General features: G+C 45.4%; 1 protein-coding gene across 1 annotated transcript; it reads right to left on the bottom strand.

The window, feature by feature from the left end:
- Positions 1 to 334: 334 nt before the first annotated feature.
- LOC139751775 (uncharacterized) lies at positions 335 to 2,775 on the bottom strand. Its single transcript, XM_071667353.1, has 2 exons — positions 2,571 to 2,775; positions 335 to 2,421 (listed from the first exon to the last, which is right to left on the bottom strand). Exons 1-2 carry the CDS (start codon positions 2,635 to 2,637, stop codon positions 1,274 to 1,276), a joined length of 1,215 nt encoding a protein of 404 aa, XP_071523454.1. The 5' UTR covers positions 2,638 to 2,775; the 3' UTR covers positions 335 to 1,273.
- Positions 2,776 to 18,171: the final 15,396 nt, after the last annotated feature.

Below are 18,171 nucleotides of genomic sequence, written 5' to 3'. Positions count from 1 at the left end.
ACATTACCAGCACATGTGTCCAGGGACGAACACTGGTAAACTTCATGATATCCCCAGGTAACATCTTTATCATTTTTTGTTTTCCAAGGGTGATCATTTTGCTGATGATACTGATAATACTTTCTCAGTGAATGGCCATCGGCCCCCTGCTGTATTAGACGCAGTCAGTCCTAAGCTAAGAGCTTCTCTCATACTACAATACTTACGAATCATACGTTCACACGATGAACATAATAAAGTGATTCTAAATACGAAGATGATACTTTCCACCGTGGACGATTGGGTACTTTTGTGTTCAGATGGCAAAAACTGTTGGTTCAGAGAAATACAGAGATTCATTTCAGATTTATTTATCGAATAAGCGAAAATAATAATCTATGACGTCAATGTCATAATCTCCACACTTCTCTCATTGTATAGCTGATATAAATAATATCATTCATCCTAGTATGGTCTTTATAGAAATAATTATAACTGCGAAAAAAAATGTACTTCTACAATGTACATCCAGCCTTCACTCACAAAATTCATTCAAATATATACATTATTACATATATAAATTCATTTGGGCCTTCCTCATTATCCCAGGAGTCATTCATACGAATTATACATCTGCAGGTAACGTCATGGTCTAGAGTGGACTTGGTATATATGTATAGCTGTACAGAATTATACATGAAGCACGTGCTTAAGCAGTTCTACACACACACACACACACACACATAGCAAAGACACACACACACACACACACGTGCGTGTGACATACAGTTTCTTCGGTGCTAGACACACTGTATAGACTACGTTATACATGAAGCACACACTCAAACATTGTTACACACATACGCATAGAGAGAGAGAGAGAGAGAGAGAGAGAGATAGAGAGAGAGAGAGAGAGAGAGAGAGAGAGAGAGAGAGAGAGAGAGAGAGAGAGAGAGAGAGAGAGAGAGAGAGAGAGACACACACACACACACACACACACACACTCATCAGTACTATACATGCCGTATAGACTGCGAGGGATGATCGTGAAGAGTAAAATATTCATACATACGAACCATTCATCATACACACGTGAAGGTCAGCACACAAAGAGGTTTAATGGTCCATGTAGGTAGAAGGAAGAGGGAGACTGAATTCATCATCCAAAACAGAGCTCAGACATGGAGGCATATAATCACTATTACTCAAAATTACTCATAATCAATCGCTAGGACTCGTTCTACCATCTCAGGAATATGCATCATAAATTTACAGTTGGCAATTAGCTCACACTTTAAAAGTTCAACTTCGCCACTGAGAAAATGGGCTCATGTTCACCACAGTCACCACTCGTGACGGCAGCGTTGGTGACGGCCGAGCTCCCTCTACTGGTGAGGCTGGTGCTCTCATTTTTTTTATAGATTTCATTCTTATTATGGTCGACGGAAGGCCGGGGCTTGGTAGCCTCGCAAGCTGCTGATCTCTTCCGGGAAACTGTTAGGTCCAGGGCTTTTTCTTCAGCGATTTCTGCAGTGTCCCCTGCCATGATGAAGATCACGTCCTGGTCATCTCTTTTCTTCTCCTTCGTCCCAATGACTAAAGAATCCCTCAAGGGTCGTGTATTTGTTGTACTCGTCGGGAACACGGTGGTTGGGGCCCTAGTGGATACGGGGAACACCTGCAGTTCTGAGCCGAGAGTTCTGTGGAGGTGGGCCAGCGTGGGGTAGGGTGCTAACCTCTCCCTTAGGTCAAGGTTCCTGAAGGTGGGCGACGTTGGCGGTGTTGTGGTCACGTGGAGCGATGCGGGTATGGTGTCGTGGGCGTGTTGGGCCTTGTGAACGGCCAGGGTGCGCGCCTGACAGAAGCCCTTGCCACACACGTCACACTTGAAGGGCTTCTCTTTGCTGTGGATGTACTTGTGGTCTCGGAGGTGATCTTGTCTCCTGAAGGCCTTGCCACAGATGTCGCAGGGGAAGGGCCGCTCGTCCGTGTGTGTTCTCTCGTGGATCAGCAGGTTGTAGCTCTTGGTAAACTCCCGCTGACAATACTTGCAGATGTAGCGCTTCTTGGGTCGGCTGAGGCGGCCTCCAGGGGTCAACAGGAGGCGGTTGAGGGCCAGGTCACCGGCGCCCAGGGCCGCCCACGGCAGCTGACCCAGGGGACCGTAGTTCTGCAGCATCCCCATCAGTCTGGGGTGCACGCTCAGGGGTGTCGTCGGCTGCTTGGCACCGTTGGCACCTACCGAGGGCAGAAAAGGCAACGACTGGAAAAGGTGAAAAGCAGGTGGCACTCTGGATAAAGGACCGGCGAAGGGCGAGCTGTGGTTCCCCTTGGGGAAAGCTGATGACTGGTGTGCGGGCGGGGACGAGGTAGTGGGACCCAGCTGAGGAGAGGACGTGGGCGGGCACCAGGTTAACCCACGCTGATCACAGCCCAGGGCATCTGCGGCGGGAGGACAGTGTGTCACACTACATCACAATAGAGAAAATAAGAATCATTCCACCTGCCGTACCGTCACAGTCATCATATATGGCATCAATATCTCATGAGGTAACCTTTCAAACACAGGGTGATGAAGGAGCGTCACTCACCGCCAGAAGAACTCCCGTTTTCCGTGGCACTGTTATCCTTGGTCTCTGTCGGCACTGGCGTTCCCATGGTTATAGAAAACGGAGTACCGATACACAAACACAAACACGTCCGACCACAAGGAGTTCCACCTTGTGACTAAACCTGCACAGACACTGCCGGAGGAGACGTAGAGGAGGTGCAGCTTCCGTGGCTGTGTTGGCGGGACGCGGGAGATGGACTACTGCAGCATCCATACTGTGCTCTCAGTAAATCTTGGGCAGGCGCGTGACTCACACGATGTCGGTGCGGAGAATTTTACTCTCCTCTCCTCTCCCTCGCCAGCACATGTCTTTTTTTAACACGTGTGTCTTACGAGTCCCTTTGTTATTCGGCTAAAGTTTTCTTCGTGGGGGTGAAGGCCAAAGGGGGCTGAGTGCAGAGCAGTCATCCGATCATCTTCAACCTCCGCACACAAAACGCGGGACGTATTGTTGCTGTATTTATCTTGTGCTTATTGAGCGTCCGTATAAGGCGCGGATGTTGACTTTCTATTTGAACCCTCGACCTGTGAGCTCCTGGACAAACTGGAACCTGGACACGGGACTCATCATGTCAGCCTGGCATAACTGTATTATCGTACACCGCACCCTGCATGTCATACCTGCCCAGGGTGTGAGTGTGTGTGTGTGTGTGTATATGTGTAGCACGTGACGTCACACGCTAGCCGGACGTTCATTGGCTCAGTCTGCCCTCGGGGTCACCTTCCTTTTCACGGCTCTTAAACGCACTCAATAATCGCTGTACGTTATGTGTGACCACAGGGTTCTCAGCACTTCCTCACTCCACCTGGCGGAGGCCGAGCCTTTTCCCGAGGACGGGGATGCTCTGTCAACAACCCCGTCGGGCAGGTAACGCAGAGAAGACCAACATAGACGTCCTCCTCCACTCCACACACACACACACACACACACACACACACACACACACACACCGCGCCTTCCCCGTCCCCTCGTGACTAGCTGCTGTAAAAGGATGAGTGCCGACGACCCCAGGCGATCAGCTGACAGCTTGAATATGGGATTGGTCTTTGTTGGGTAACGGGAGGGAGAGGGAGGACGGAGGCCCCTTCCCTCCCTCTTTCTCTCCCAAGCTGATCGGTGGGTTCCGCTCCCTTGGTCAGGACCCGGGGCCTACCTCCGCCAGTAAAGATGTCAGACTCGGGTGTCCGGACCGTAATTTTGTCGACAAATCAGCGAAACAAATGATGATCGAACGTCTAGGTACATCGCATCGAGAGACTCCGTGCCATCATCAGTCACGACCTGGGCAGAAGGGAAGAACTGGAGCAGTGCCTTGAGATGCGTGGCTCAGACGCCGACGACCCGACGCACCACACCCGTGTGACACGAGGTAAACACGGGTTACAAGCAGAGGTCGTGGGACGCCAAACACAGCCACCAACATTCCCAGAAAAGAAGTAAATGACGGTGTGAGTGAGGCCGCCTCCCGCCCCGCGCCAGGCTGATCCCCTGGCCCGAGTCTTGCACAACTCTGGGCGGCCCTGCTACTCGGGAACTGGTAGCTGCTGATCCTCACTCAAGAATTTCCGACGAGAAAAACAGGCGAGGCAAAAACTTGAGCTCGCTTCACCTCTCGCGCCAGATCTTGTCCAGCATCCTTCTTTCCCAGGGTCTATATGGTCTTGAAGATGCTGGATGCGTAACGGTCGTCAGCAAGGTAGTATGATAAGGCTCATGCGCATGAACAGAGAGTGTGGGACTACCGCCCATACCTGCGGCGCGTTATGGCACTGGTCACCCACCATGTCTGACCTGCAACAAGTGGTACTAAGACCTTTAACCTAAGTATTTCCGGATGGTCTCCGTGGGTCTCCCCTCGAGATGTCGCTTCTCATTCACGAATTCATCTGTTACTCACTCTTGACTTCCCGCTCCTTCACCTGGGCCAGGGAGTGTGGTGCTGCTGGACGGGGGCGAGGTTGGGGAAGTGTGGCAATAGGTGTGGTTGTGCCACTGGGGACAGGAGTAAGCCATAAAGGAGTCTCGAGAGAGGGAGTCTGGGCATCAAGATAGCTTGGCAAATGAAAGGAAATAACACGTGGACGAGGCAATGACTCAAATTCTCAGATTGTGATTCAAAACTGTTGTAATTTTGAGAAAAAAAAGTGGCTGTGGGTATGTGTGCTTGTTGTGGGAAAGAGATACCACTGTTGCAACAGTAGGGAGAGAGATGTGGTGTGAAGGGATCTTTGGATGTGGTTTAGCCAGAGAGAGGATGGAAGTGTGAATGTGGAAATTATACGGTCAGGGGCTTGGCTGCAAGATGTGGCAAAAAATGTGCATGTTTGGTTTGGAAAATGATGTGATATGGAAGTCAGACAAGATAGAGAGATTTGAGGTGCGATAGAGATGGCTTAGAGGTAAGGCTCCGACGGGTGTCTGAGGTATAAGGATGTCACAGACAGGGGTGAGGAGCAAGGATGTACAAAATGGATGAGGTGTCAGGAGGAAACATGACTCACGTGTGAAAATGAAAGATGGCAGAGGAGAAACGATGGTATAGAACGGGTGAGGTGCAACGATGTGAAAGACTGGCCGAGGCATAAGGATGACAGGTGTAAGAATGACAGATGGCTAAAGTATAAGGATGTAATAGGTGGCAGAGGTGCAAAGATCACAGATGACCGGAGTACGAGGACTAAAGACAGCTAAGGAGTAAGGAGGATGTGATACATGGCTGAAGTATAGGGATGATAGATGGCTGAGAATAAGGATGGCAGATGGATGAGGTATAAGGTTGTTATAAATGGCCGATATGTAATGACGGTGGATGGCCGAGTCATAGAAATCTAACAGATGGCTCAGGTCTAAGGATGATATACATGGCTAGGGAGTAAGGATGTTATAGACGACCGAGATGTAAGAGGTGATAGATGGCTTAATACTCAGGATAGCAAGACATGGATGGAGTGGATAGTATTCAAGATCAATTCCCGCATCACGATAATGAGAAATGTCAAATCGTGATTCTGCCTTGAAGAGAAGTATATGCATACACTGTAATTCAAAAAAAAAAAGAAAAATACAGAGACGTGAGTAAAAATATCTTCTAAAGCTTTATCGTCAAAGTTAATCCACTTCTGTAAGACTACAAGAGCGTCCAGTGTCGAATATAACATCGAGGATAAACCCTTACTCCATTCACGCTGGAATCGACCCTAGATGAAGGTCGTAGTCGAAATGTCGCTTGAACATGCTACGTGGCAGCACATAGTAATATACGAACTCTGACCATAAGAAAATATTAAAACTGTTCTTTTTACATGCAGCGAATTCCGGCACTATCCCACTTCGCTAACTTTCTACTAATGGACGAGGCTGGCAAATGTAAATAACCTACACGTACAGCCACTGGACTACCTGTATTTCAGACTCAAGGGAGGTGACAGGGGTGAATGCGGAAGTGCGAGAGGTAACATGGGCGTGGCAATGTTGTGTGCCGGCGTGGCAGTGGGCGGGCAGCGATGGTGTGGCGCGGCCGTGGGAACCCATCAGAACCAGCAATTTTACACACAGCCACGAGCAGCGACGATATGCACGGTGCATGACCAAACACTAATGACTCTCTGGCTCTGATCTGCGAAACAATATGGCTCTTGACAATTATGGCGGCAGCTGGCTAGTTCATTAGCTTGTTTATTTAACCGAGTCTTCTAGGACCATTAGTTACCCCACTACAACTGGACCAGACACCAGGACCGCTGGTTACCCCCACCACAGCTGGACCAGACACCCGGACCGCTGGTTACCCCCACCACAGCTGGACCAGACACCAGGACCGCTGGTTACCACCACCACAGCTGGACCAGACACCAGGACCGCTGGTTACCCCCACCAAAGCTGGACCAGACACCCGGACCGCTGGTTACCCCCACCACACCTAGACCACACACCCGGACCGCTGGTTACCCCCACCACAGCTGGACCAGACACCCGGACCGCTGGTTACCCCACCACAGCTGGACCAGACACCCGGACCGCTCGTTAACACCACCACAGCTGGACCAGACACACGGACCGCTGGTTACCCACAACGGTTGGGCCACACACCAGGGACCATAATTTACCCACTCCAGCTGAGCCAATAAAGTAGGTCTACAGTTACTACAAACCATAGCTAAAGCTCCTTCCCCTCTACAAATAGTCATTATATAGCTACTTTCTCATCTAAGACAATACATTATTTCGATTATTTATTCGTCATAAATAATGAATAACTTAAAAGGGATAAATAACGAGATATCCCTTACCGACCACCAATAAAACAGTCCAAAGTACCTCTCTGGCCCTGAATACCAATTCAGGTACCTACCTTACGAGCCACTAATGAACACCAATAAGGCGAGTGGTCCGGACGGCCCTCTCAGTCAAGACAGTTTAGCAGCAGCTGCCTGACGACGGTGGCGGCCCGTGGCCACGCACCGAGTAATCTGGAGGTGGCCATGTCAGGTACCGCTGCTCACCGCTTGTGGCCAAGACGCCTCTACTCATTACCAGGGACTGTGGCCACAGCATCGCGCCACCACTACGTAACCCCCCCCCCTTCCCCCAGTACACCGTGGTTGTAAAAGATATGTACAAACACGTCTCGCATTAAGGTCATATCAATTTCATTCGCAAGACGCATCTGATGAGACAGACCCGATGAAATGAACTGGGGCTCTGAGAGGTGAAAGTTTCGAAGAGTGAGCTACGCTCGACTTGTGGGGACCCGCAGGTGATGCGAGCTGGAAATTAGAAAAAAAAAAGAAAAAAAAAGAAAGTCTTGAGCCATTTTACAGGCTTAGCTGTGTGTGAGCGGGAACCTCAGCCTTCATAACCATTTACATAGTAACGACGCCTCAACAGGCGGTTAGCTGCTTACGGGCCAGCGGAGGAGGAGCGCTTTCCCACGGTGCACCCGCCAATATCCTTATCATCTCAATGGCTGCTTCTCACTAACTTCTAAATAACATAGGACCCTCGCAAGCTCACGGCTTCATTATATTTTCTTCTCAGGGCGGCTGACAGCGGGGCTGGAGCGGGGATGCTCCGTGGCCCACAGTTCGACGATGACAGGACGAGCCGCGTGGTGAGGACGGAGGAGGAACCCTCCTCATCCCGTGGTGTTACCTCCCTACAGCACCCTGTCCCTCACCGAAGACTGACCGTGGCGGCTCCTGGTGACGGATACGCCTAAATGTATGTCATACATCACTAGGGACCCGTGGTGCTCTAACTAGCAACGTCTCTAAACGATTCAGAAAAGCTATCAGATTGCGGTTCGTGGCTTAGTTATTCGAGTGCGTTGCCTGAACTGCATTAACAATATTCATCACACCAACAAGGAACAGCAGTATTATAACAACCACTCTAGATGATGCATTGACATTTTTCGGTATACTACGTTGCTTGAATATTTGAGTGCCTTGCCTGACCTGTAAAAGCAACATTTATACTCCCTTGATTGTGACACATACCTAAACACACTCCAACACCTTACTGCACTCACATCTGCCACATCACACTCACCGCACTTGCATACTTGGATTCTAGTCACAGCCACGTGTTCTAAAAACAATTATCGCACCCAAAAGTTCACATACGCCACACCTAAACACAGAACTCATAGGGAAGGTCCAGACGAGAGCAACAAAGCTGGTGCCAGAATTACGAGAGCTAAGCTGGAGGCTTTCAATTTAACCCCCTTGGAAGAGCGAAAACTAAAGGGTGACCTGATCACAACCTTTAGGTTTACTAAAAAAAAAAGATCGACAAAGTGGGCAGCACTTCGAGAGAATTAGGGACAGAGCAATTAGAGGACATAACATGAAATCTGAAACATATAAATGAGATGTAAAGAAAACTTTTTTTTAATATAGCACTGGTGGATGAATGGAACCGATTGACTGAGGATATGGTTAATGCAAACAGCACAAAAATTCAAAAGGTTCTATGTTAAATTAGTTTGCGAGAAATGGGGCTCCTCGAGTATAAAAGTCCCTCCCCGTACTGCAAAAATAGCTATGTCTGCACTAATCATTCCTATACTAAACACACTCTTGAACTACACACTACAAGCAAAAAGACACATTATACACATTTATCAACAAACATTACACTTAAACGCCGCACACACCAGTACACTTATTTATATATTTACCAGCTTCTAGCTAAAAGCAAACTTTTACTACTATCGCTCCCTTGCCAAAGCCAGACGCTTAACACCCTCAATACACATACACAACATACTCACATATCTACCTCATAAGACACTCACTCAATCCATACACAACCAACTAATCTGGTTTCGAATCCTGGGCGTGACAGTCAGCCCACACCTAACCCAGGTGTTAAACTTCTTTGGGTTGGTCGATAAATAGGTTACCTAGCTTAGGCTAGTGTGTGTGTGTGTGTGTGTGTGTGTGTGTGTGTGTGTGTGTGTGTGTGTGTGTGTGTGTGTACACATATATACGTACAAAAGAGTAAAGACATGATACATATATACAAGGTTAAAAAACGGGGCAACACGTGTGGAACTCTCACCGTTGAACAAAGACAGACAGACACACACACATAATTGGCTTAGGCTGATGTGTGTGTGTGTGTGTGTGTGTGTGTGTGTGTGTGTGTGTGTGTGTGTGTGTGTGTGTGTGTGTATTATTTATATGTATATATATATATATATATATATATATATATATATATATATATATATATATATATATATATATAGAAGGCGACTAAAAGGGGAGGGAGCGGGGGGCTGGAAATCCTCCCCTCTCATTTTTTTTTAATTTTCCAAAAGAAGGAACAGAGAATTGGGCCAGGTGAGGGTATTCCCTCAAAGGCCCAGGCCTCTGTTCTTAACGCTACCTCGCTAATGCGGGAAATGGCGAATAGTTTGAAAGAAAAGAAAGTAAAGAACATGATAAAAATACCAGGTTTAGGGCCGGGGCAAAACGAGTGTAAACACTGTCATTAAGCATTTGGTAATCACTTACTATAATCACACATTATACAATGGGTAGAGTAACCCTAGGAAAACAAAATGCATTGTGATGTTCATAATACCACCAAAGATTTTATCGAACCAGAACAAATATTCGATAATGAGGGAACAATCAGTATGGTACATGAAGAATTTAAAAAACACAGTTGTCAGGCCTGCTAAAGATCAAATGATGGTGTATTTCAACACTGGGATATACTGAGGAAGTCTGGATTCGCATACAGACGGAGAGTCTTGAAGTCGCAATGTTTTACAACGTATACAGTAAAATTTCTTATACCGGCATGCCAGTGAACACAGTACGGAAAAGGAATGATACAACGTCAGAGCTGGATCTTGTTTTCACACCTAATACCTTGGACACTGAGTATACCATACACAAGACACCAGCTGCAAAACCTGACCATACAATACTTTAGTAGTAAATGTAGTAAAGGAGGGTGTAAAACGAGCAGTGGTTAAGAGCATCAAAAGTGGAGAAATGACGGTGAAAACTCCTCAGACCACAACAAATCTTGATGGTAACATACACTAGGAAATAGAGCTCATGTGGATGGTGGAGTGGAACTTACTATGGAGTAGGTACAGGGTACCTTTATAATCAAATACAGAAGGAAAATGAAGAAAGAGGGAGGTGTGGTTCAGTTAAAATGTCAAAAAGCAAAGGAGCTACGTGGAGTGCTGTGACGAGGACACGATGCCCCAGCCAGATAGCATTTATAAGGTACCAGAGAACAAGAAATTAGCAAAACTGGAAAAGAAAAGAACAGTGAAACTTTCAGATGAATATTGCGGAGAAAAAAGGGGAAAATCTAAAACTCTTATATAAATTAATCAGGAATTAATTGCCAGTGCAGCTAATCAGGCAAAGTGATAGAGAGAAAAGTATTGTAGCGGAAAATGCAAGGAAATACGAGGAACTGACTGACATGTTTACAAGTGACTGCACAGTGGACGACACTTCAGCCCCAACACCAGTGAGATGGAATAAAGCCATGAAGTATCTGAATAAACAGAATACTAAACGTCTCATCCAGTACAAGGCTCGTGGTCCCGATGAAGTTTCTCCATATGTTACCAAGACGTTTGCAGACACACGCAACAACCTACATGAGATGTTCAAGACGTCACTGAAAAAGGTAAAGAGCCAAAGGGATGGAAGAGGTCAAACAATATACCCACCTATGCAAAAAGGAGACCGAGAGGAGGTGCTGAACTTGACAGGTCTCACAGATTAGTGTGATCTGTAAGGCACTGGAAAAGATAATCAAAAAGGCAATGGACGACTTCATGCACAGGAGCAACTACCTACATGAGAGACAACAAGGTTTCACGAAAAAGATGTCATGCGAAATGAACATCTTAGATGTCTACGAGACAGTAAGCTCTGATTTAACCAAAAGAATAAGGTGGGTGGATTGTCCGTATCGGTACTGCCAGAACGCATTTAACACTGTGCCGCACAGGAAGCTGGTAAAGAAGTTGGACCAAAGCAAAGGGGGCAGTACTTCGATGGACTGAAGATTATCTTGATGACAAGGAACAACTGAAGCATGTAAGATACAGCCTTCGCAAAATGGGTTGAGGTCACCAGAGGCGTGCCCTGCCCAAGGTTCTGTTCTTGGACCATTTCTGTTCTTGATCTACGTCAATGAACTGCCAACAGGATGGAATTCCCATCTGAATATATTGCAGATGAAGCCGAGATCATGAAGCAAGAGGAAAGCGAAGAGGATTGCATCAAATTACAGGAGGAACTAAAACTCCAGTTGGTTTAACACCAGTTAATGAAATTTCAACCCCAGGATGGGACACAGTAAAAAGGAGGCCTCGATATGAGCATCATTTCGCATAAAACAAGTGGCAAAAATCTGTCTGAAAGGGACACGTGAGATGACACCATCAGGAGAACAGTGAGCGAGACAAACTGTCTGATGGCAAATATTACAACAGCAGTCAAGTGTACGAGTAAGGATATATTCAGCAAGGAGTTAACATCGAATTCTGGTCACAGAACTGTGATGTGCTTTTCAAGTTTGGTCACCACACTTAAGCACAGAGAACTAATAGAGAATTCTAGTGGAGGGCATCAAAGATGGTGCCGGGATTAAGAGTGGCGAGTTACGTGGGAAAGGCTGTCTACCACGGAAGAAAGACGAGTGAGGGTTGACCTGATCACAACCTAAATTTTCAAACAAAATCAATCACATGGAAAATGAACAGTTCTTCCAAAGATGTAGGTAGAGATAAACAAGAGGTCAAAACATGATCTTAAGAAAGGAACTTCTTCAGAAAGGATGTCCATACGTACTTTTAGAGTATAAGAGTGGTGGATGAACGGAATATACCGAATACAGTCGTTTAAAAAGCTGTAGGACAGTAGAGAAAGTTCAAGAAATGAGCCTCTAAGACACACACACACACACACACACACACACACACACACACACACACACACGCTGTACCTAACATTTCCCCTCGCTGGCAAATGTTACAATTCTACGCATTCAAGTACACGGACAGGGACACATATAGCAAGCTCTTCACAGCGTATAAGAGGCCAGAACTAGACTATGGTTCTCAGGTTCGGTGAGCGCATGTAATGAAGCGCAGAGGATTGATCGAGAAAGTGCAGAGGAGGGCAGCAACAAATATGGTACCAGAATTAGCACCGAGCGCTGAGGTCCAGCGAGATATCAAATGCCGTAAATATGTTCACAATGGAACCGAGAAGAATACGGGGGAACAAGACCACATCCTTCAAGTTTCTTAACCAGTTTGATGATTCGACCATGAACAGTTCTTCATAAGACGCACAGACACGAACAAAGAGCACACCAAAATATTAAGGCAGAAACGTATTAGAAACGATATAAGGAATCACAATACTTTGATGGTATCACAGTACATGTAATAAGAAAAAAGTTGTGAAAGTTGTATTACAGTGAAAGTTCGACATGATGCCAATCGAACGTAGAATTTTATCCCCTCATTGTGCAAATAGGTAATAACACACACACACACACACACACACACACACACACACAGAGGCCTGGCTTCAGTGGTGCAGTGATTAGAAGCGCCAACCATTAATTACATGCACGGTCCCGCCCGGGTTCGAATCCTGTACACGCCAGCAGAGCCACAGCCAACCCAGCTGTTCATCCTCCTCCTGAGGCTCGTCGAGAAATGGGTGCTTGGCTTCAGCTAGTGTGAGTGTGTGTGTGTGTGTGTGTGTGTGTGTGTGTGTGTGTGTGTGTGTGTGTGTGTGTAAAATATACGAGTAATTACATGGTACATACATGAGGTGGAGAGACAGGGCAACGCGAATGTAACATTCTCACATCGTAACACACACACAATACTCACACACAAAAGACAGTGTCTTACACCATCATGTCACTGACTACGCTAGGATCAGATGGAGAGTGATACACCATCGTAACGAGCCGTGGAAACCTGGTATATCGTATATGATACACCAGGTGGATGACGTGAGAGTGTAATGCTCCTGTCTGATTATATAGTAGATGAGAACGTAAAAAGAGCAGCACTGAATGGATTTTAGAACAAGAAGTATACTTTTACAGCACTGGCTATACAGCATCAGCTATGCATTAGCTATACAGCACCAACTATACATTAGCTATACAGCACCAACTATACATTAGCTATACAACACCATCTATACAATAGCTATACAGCAGGTGTACATTAGGAATACAGCACCAACTATACATTAGCTATACAGTACCTACTATACACTGTCTATACAGCACCAACTATACATTAGCTATACAGCACCAACTATGCATTAGCTATACAGCACCAACTATGCATTAGCTATACAGCACCAACTATGCATTAGCTATAGAGCACCAACTATACATAAGCTATACAGCACCAATTATACATTAGCTATACAGCACCATCTATACATAGCACTAAATGTACTTTACAACGTTTGGTATGCTTTACAGCACTGACTATACTTTACAGCATTAAGTATACATCTGCAGCACTAAAGATACTTAGTGTCAGTAAATATATCTCACAGGATTAAGTATAATTTACCACACTAACCCTACATCAATAACTTTACCTTACGTAACTAAGTATACTTAATAGCGCTAAGCATACTGCACAGGATATCTATCTACTGCACCATTAAGTATACTTCACAGCACTAGATATGCAAAACAAAGTATACTTCACAGCACTAAGTATACTTTACAGCATTAAGTATACTTTATAGCACTAAATATACTTTAAAGCACTAACTGTACTTTACAGGACTGACTATATTTTACACTATTTAGTTTGCATTTACAGCAGTAATTATAATCTATAGCCTTAAGTGTACAGCACTAAGTATACTAAGTATAACGTTACAGCACTAACTATACTCTAAAAGTACTAACTATACTTTACAGCACTAAGTATACTAAGTATAACGTTACAGCACTAACTATACTCTAAAAGTACTAACTATACTTTACAGCACTAAGCATACTAAGCATAACGTTACAGCACTAACTATACTCTAAAAGTACTAACTATACTTTACAGCACTTAGTATACCTTAGATCACGTCACAGCACTAAGTATCACCTACAACATTAACTGTACAAAATTGGTATACATTACAGTCCTAATTACACTTCTCAATCCTAAGTAGATTTTGCAGCACCTTTTATGCTGTAGTATGGGCAATGCTTTACAACACTAAACATACGTTATATCACTGATTATACTTTACAGCGCTACTATACAACCCTAACCATACAGTGGTAAGTATAATTGAAAGCTTAAAGAATATTTTGCAATTGAATAACTAATATTAGTAAGTGGTATAAGTATCTTTCTCAAGTTATTGCATCATAACGCAAAAGGCCACCACTTCTACTTAGAAAAACGTACTTAGAAAAAAGATAATCAACTTTGGTAATGAATGAGATGTTTCTCGTCGTTTACCACAGACACAAAATTCCAGTTACAACGTCTGAAAGGCTTTTTGAAGGTCATTAATAATGTCTATATATACGTTCATCTCGTGAGCAGTGCTTACGTGAAGTTTATCATAGTGCACGACTGTCCTTCTCCTGTTGGCTCTTGCTGCCTCTCACTTGTTAAATCCAAAGTCTCTTGTGCGTTCTCTAGGCACGCTCACAAAATACACACCAATCTGATCCCTCTGAAGCAACAGGACGACCATATGTGGCCTTAACGACCACATTAATCCAACGCTGGGGACTTCAACCCCAAGCGTCGGGGGTCACGTCTCACGGACAGGCAGACCCCACCACTACAGGTAACAAACAGGTTCTACGTCACCAACCCCGACACCCAACCAAAACTCCTTCGATTATTCTCTCTCTCTCTCTCTCTCTCTCTCTCTCTCTCTCTCTCTCTCTCTCTCTCTCTCTCTCTCTCTCTCTCTCTCTCAATCTCGTTTGCCTTTTATTCATTTCCACCCAAGGCCTAGCCGCAGTTACGTCTTTTCGTCCGAGACTGGAGCTTCTAAGGTCAGGTTAGTCAGAGTATCACACAGGGACATTGAACGTTTGGTAAGCCACGATCCAAAGAGCAAGAAGAAGAAGACCCTGTAGAGATTATCATCAATGACCTTACGTACGCAAAGCCATGTTTGGCTGCATCTGACAAAGCAACCACAGGGTTAGGATTTATAATTACAATCATGATGTAACGAAAGACAAACGCTCAAGTCTGACCACACCTAGAATACGGTGCTCGGTTCTAGCAACCGAATTTTAGCACAGAACGAGGAAACACTAAAAACAATAGAAAGAAGGGCAAGAACTATAAGTATAATCAAAACATATTTAGATAAATACTATTATGATGCAAATTATCAGCAAATAACTGTGTTCAATAAATGATTTTTCCTTTACAGAGAAGAGGCAAAAATCCTTGTCCTCCAGACCATCCGGCAGATGGCTCATATCAGACTGTATTTTTCATTTATCCATAGAAGTTTCCAAGTCAATATATTCCCTCCATACTACATGATGTACCCTCATACCTATAACCCTACCAGCGGATATGCCAGGAGGAGCGGTAGGTGGGTTACTAATACTGTCCTCCAACGGATAACAAGGAAGGCTGGGTACACTGTTTATATCTCCGACTTCCAGAGAGGATATGACAGTAATGCAAGGCAGGCTGATTAAGATGCTGGAATACCAGGCAGGGATGAGGGGAAGGCTCCCTCAATGGATGGAATATCACCTTACTGGAAGGGAACAAAGGACGCAAGGCTGAGGAGCCTTCTACAAATGGGTGGAGGTTATCAGCGGCGTGCCCCAGGATTCTGTGTTAGTACCGTCACACTTCTTGATCTGTGTGAATGACTTGCCTGAAGGTATGGACTCCTGCCTGAACATGCTTGCAGATGATGCAAAAGTCACCAGGGAAGTGAAGTGAAAGGAAGATTGCATCAGCTTAAAGGGGAACCTAAACTGACTCCAAAGTTGCTCTTATACATGGTTAATGAGATTCAACCTAAACAAATGTATTGCGAATTCGGAGGAAGTGAAAGAAGGCCTCAGAATGATTACTGCCTGGCAAGGAATACGCTTCAGGATTGTGTGTGTGAGAGAAGGGCTTGGAATTTAGTATAGTCTCTCTGCTGTCGCCAGAGTCCCACTTTAGGAGAATACTAAAGGAGACAAACCGCCTTCAGGCAAATATCAGAATAACTTTCAAATATATGGATAACGTAATGTTCAGCAAGCTGTACATATCCTACATAAAGCCAAAAGCCGAGTATGCTTCTCATGTTTGGTCAACGCACCTAAAGAAGGCCCAGAGGAAAGCAACGAAGAAGGTACCAGAATTAAGAGAGAAAAGTTACAGGGAAAGGCTGGAGGCATTAGAGTTGCCCACCTTGGAATATGGGGGAGTGAGGGGTGACCAGATCACAACCTGCAAGCTTCTAAAAGGGGTCGATGATGTGGACAGAGAACAGTTCTTCGTGAGATGTAGGGACAGAGCAACTGAAGGACATAACCTGAAATTAAGCAGGAAACTTGTTAAAAAAAAAAGTGTAAACAAGTTCTTTTATAGTATAATAGTGGTGAATGAATGAATGACTGAGGACATGCTTAATGTAAACAGTATTATATAACTAAGAAGATGTACGATTAGCAAAGAATGCTCAAGAGATGGGGTCCCATGAGTGTAAACACTCTCCCCAACCAGGACAAACAAATATTTACACACACATCAACCTAATACTGTGTGTGTGTGTGTGTGTGTGTGTGTGTGTGTGTGTGTGTGTGTCTTCGTAACTCTCCATATCAATCTGTTTAGATCAGGGTTTCCAATTTGTATGCTGCCATAGAACACCACTAATGGCCAGAATGGTCAGACTGCCTCCCTAAAGCCCTAGCAGATTTGGCAGAATAGGATTGTGCGCTGGGGCTTATCTTCACTCATGTGGACAAGGTCGCCTAACCCTCCTCTACCTTATGAGCGATCCGTGTTTTTGAGGCTCTCTAAAATAAGGTGGAACTACTGGTTACATACGTCAGATCATCAGATCTTGTGAGTACACTTGCATTCGGGTCGTATTTCCTTATATTTCAACCCACGAATAAAAGCAGCGTATTGTGTCGAACCCCTGGAAGTGAGCCTATAGGTTTGGCCCTGGAAGACGATGGGTCGATCCTTCCAGATGACGGTACGACTCTTGGGTTATGATGGCGTGGCCTATGACCTCACCAATCAGGACAAATGCCTCACCGAACGTCTCAAGACTCGTGTCCGAGGGTCATCGTACCATCCTGAGTGTAGCATACCAGAGCGTAAGGTCATCATTGCAATGTCTACACGTGTTAATTACTCTCACTTCAGTTTTCTGCATCTGTCGGTAATTCAGCTCGAGACAACATAGACGGTCATCGCCAGAGCCAGACGGTGAAACGACGGTGGTGACCCTTGACCCCTAAGCCTCCAGAACCCCATTATCGCCGGGTCAGGGTTTAAAGGGTGGTCCTCCGAATCATCGTGAACCCAAGTAACGCACGGTCAGCTGGGCGTGTCCTAATCACAGAGTGGCGGTGATTGGTGGGATCTGATGCCCGTACTCGGTAAGGTGCATCCACCAATCAAAACGCCAGACGGACGAAGAGACGTCAGCAGACGTCAGTCGACCCGACCAATGTCGTCACGACCACGACAGCCATCGGCTGATTGCATACACTTACCTGTAATGTGTTCCCGAGGGGAGCTAATACGAGGATGACATGTCCTCTTCCTCTTCACAGTATAAAGATAAGCCATATTCCTCCGCTGGAGTGAGGGTCTTGGGGATATAAAAACATCAGTACTTCTAATTACACGTTCACCACCCATTACTACGTATCAGACTGCTTCATTAAATGTGCTCTGCGATATATAACGTTTAGCACAGGTTATACCTCGGGAATGTAACTATACATTTCGAATGAACCGGTTACAATATACCTCTGCTAATCTCGTACAATAACCTTCTCGTTAACCCATCTCACACCTCAGTGGAGACGTAGC

The sequence above is a fragment of the Panulirus ornatus genome, chromosome 1 (assembly GCF_036320965.1).
Source record: "Panulirus ornatus isolate Po-2019 chromosome 1, ASM3632096v1, whole genome shotgun sequence".
Taxonomy (NCBI): Eukaryota; Metazoa; Arthropoda; class Malacostraca; order Decapoda; family Palinuridae; genus Panulirus; species Panulirus ornatus.
The sequence above is the reverse complement of the archived record's forward strand: the minus strand, read 5'-3'. Positions and strand labels throughout refer to the sequence as shown.